The sequence below is a fragment of the Rutidosis leptorrhynchoides genome, chromosome 1, assembly GCF_046630445.1.
Source record: "Rutidosis leptorrhynchoides isolate AG116_Rl617_1_P2 chromosome 1, CSIRO_AGI_Rlap_v1, whole genome shotgun sequence".
In the NCBI taxonomy this organism is placed as follows: Eukaryota; Viridiplantae; Streptophyta; class Magnoliopsida; order Asterales; family Asteraceae; genus Rutidosis; species Rutidosis leptorrhynchoides.
Window position 1 is genome coordinate 27912761 of NC_092333.1, and position 2313 is coordinate 27915073.

Consider the following 2313-nt stretch of genomic DNA (forward strand, 5'->3'; position numbering starts at 1 on the left):
GTTAAATTTTTAAAAGTCGACAATTCCATAGCGAAACACGGAGATGCACATATATTGTTAATTTAAAATAACATTTAAATCTTTCACGGATTATACCTTTTAGTTCGACTCGAGTTGCGCTTCAACGACATCATTGTTAGCCACGAAATAATTTTACAAACTAAACGCACTAAAATACATTGAAAACTGAACCCCGACGCGAAGCGAGGGTTCGTAAACTAGATACATTTATTTTAAACGCAGTGTCATCTATCTATAGTTATCTTTATTTTTTATTTTATTTTTTAAAAAGCAAACTTTTACATTACTTAAAGGAAAGTATACATAATACATACATCGCACTATATACATGAGGATGCTAAGATAGTATTCTACCCTAATCTCATCGCATATATTTCCCGAAATGAGATGTTCACATCATGAATTTTTTCGGATTCGTTAGCCACGAATGCAAATCAATCTCTAAAGTTTTACACCTTTTTGAGATCCACTCAAATGATTTGACTTGAATTTCATTTAACGCAACTGGTGGGTTCCAACTCGAGTTCTTGAAGACTTTCTTGTTTCGATTTTTTCATATAAGATAACCGCATGCCCACTCAACCGCTTGCCAAACCTAAAGATGTCTGACCACGAAAAGCATTACTCAGGTCCAAGGATACACGAGATAAGCCAAACCAATCATGCACTCGATTCCATACATTGCTTTGACAATGAAAAACCGCATGTGCCACCGTTTCTATGCCATTGTCACAAAGTGGGCATCGGACAGAGTGTAGATCTATTCCCGTTTATTTTATACTACTATAAGAATAAGATATACTCCGTAGTACATTATAATATGGATAGTTTTTATATGTAAGAAAATTAAACGTTATAGATAATTTTTACTATATACAAAAAGATACATACAGAAATTGCCTACACGCAGAAATAGTAAAACCCAAATCCGATTAATTTCAATACTATGGCATCAAAAAATTCAGCCAGTTAAGTATCTTACCCAGATTAATAATTTAAATTAAATTATTTACATTCCAAATCTAATATATTCCTATTCTACCAGCACTGATCCGTCTCCCATCTTCGGGTTCCGTATCCAGAAGCAGACCTAATCGGAGCCGAAACTCTGGCTGGCCGTTGAAACAAACTCCGATCATAAGCCGCACGCTTTTCAGGATCCGAAAGCGTAGAATAAGCCGCGTGTAATTTCATAAACTCATCAGCTGATGATGAGTCACTACTTGCTACGTCAGGATGCAAAACCCTAGCTAATTTACGGTACGCCGACTTAACTTCACGTGCATCAGCTCCAATTCGAACTCCGAGTACTTCGTATAACGATGAAGAACACGTGTTACGAAACGATCTGATTGGTTCCGTCTCTGTTGATGTCGATGCTCTTTCTGACGTGGCGTAAGCAGCCGAAATTGGAGCTCTTTTGTACTTGATTGAGGTTGAGGATGCAGATGATTGTGATGATGAGCGTGAATTGAGAACTGAATTGAAAAACGATAATGAAATTGAAGTTGAAATAGCAGCCATTGTTTTTTTTTTTTTTTTGAAAGTTATTATTATTATTTTTGTTTTTTTTCTTTTTGTTAGATTGATGTTTGATTTTGTGATCGGTTATGATTGGGATTTTGGGGATGATTTATAGGGTGAGTTTGTGGTCAAGACGTGGGGGTGAGATGGAAATTAAAATTGGGAGTTATCCGTTTGGAAATATTCAAATTCAAAATTGTTTTAATTTTTATTTAATAATTAATTAATTTACATTTTTGATTTACAGTATAACGGAGTATAATTAATATAATAAATAAAGAAATCCAAAATAGTCTGATAGTGAGTCAGCAAGAGTGCCGGTTTTTATGCGTAACAAATTTAAAATTAAATTAAAATATTCCATAAATAAAACTTTTATATATATATATATATATATATATATATATATATACATTTTTGATTTACAGTATAACGGAGTATAATTAATATAATAAATAAAGAAATCCAAAATAGTCTAATAGTGAGTCAGCAAGAGTGCCGGTTTTTATGCGTAACAAATTTAAAATTAAATTAAAATATTCCATAAATAAAACTTATATATATATATATATATATATATATATATATATATATATATATATATATATATATATATATATATATATATATATGGGCATGATCAATGGGGAAGTAACCAATCGGGGGAAGCGGGGGGAAGCAATTTTTTTTTTCGTTTTTTTTGGAATTTTTTTTCCCGGTATCAAGGTCACACGAAAATATGAACATTTAGAAGAGACACTTCGTGAT

The 2313-nt window shown here is 32.2% G+C and overlaps 1 protein-coding gene across 1 annotated transcript; it reads right to left on the reverse strand.

The window, feature by feature from the left end:
* Positions 1 to 934: 934 nt before the first annotated feature.
* Positions 935 to 1613, reverse strand: LOC139858049 (chaperone protein dnaJ 11, chloroplastic-like). The gene has a single exon (XM_071846903.1). The coding sequence runs from the start codon at positions 1543 to 1545 to the stop codon at positions 1060 to 1062; it is 486 nt and encodes a 161-aa protein (XP_071703004.1). The 5' UTR covers positions 1546 to 1613; the 3' UTR covers positions 935 to 1059.
* Positions 1614 to 2313: the final 700 nt, after the last annotated feature.

Coding starts and splice junctions, on each gene's coding strand:
- LOC139858049 (XM_071846903.1), bottom strand. CDS start 1,545: ATGGCTGCTATTTCAACTTCAATTTCATTATCGTTTTTCAATTCAGTT.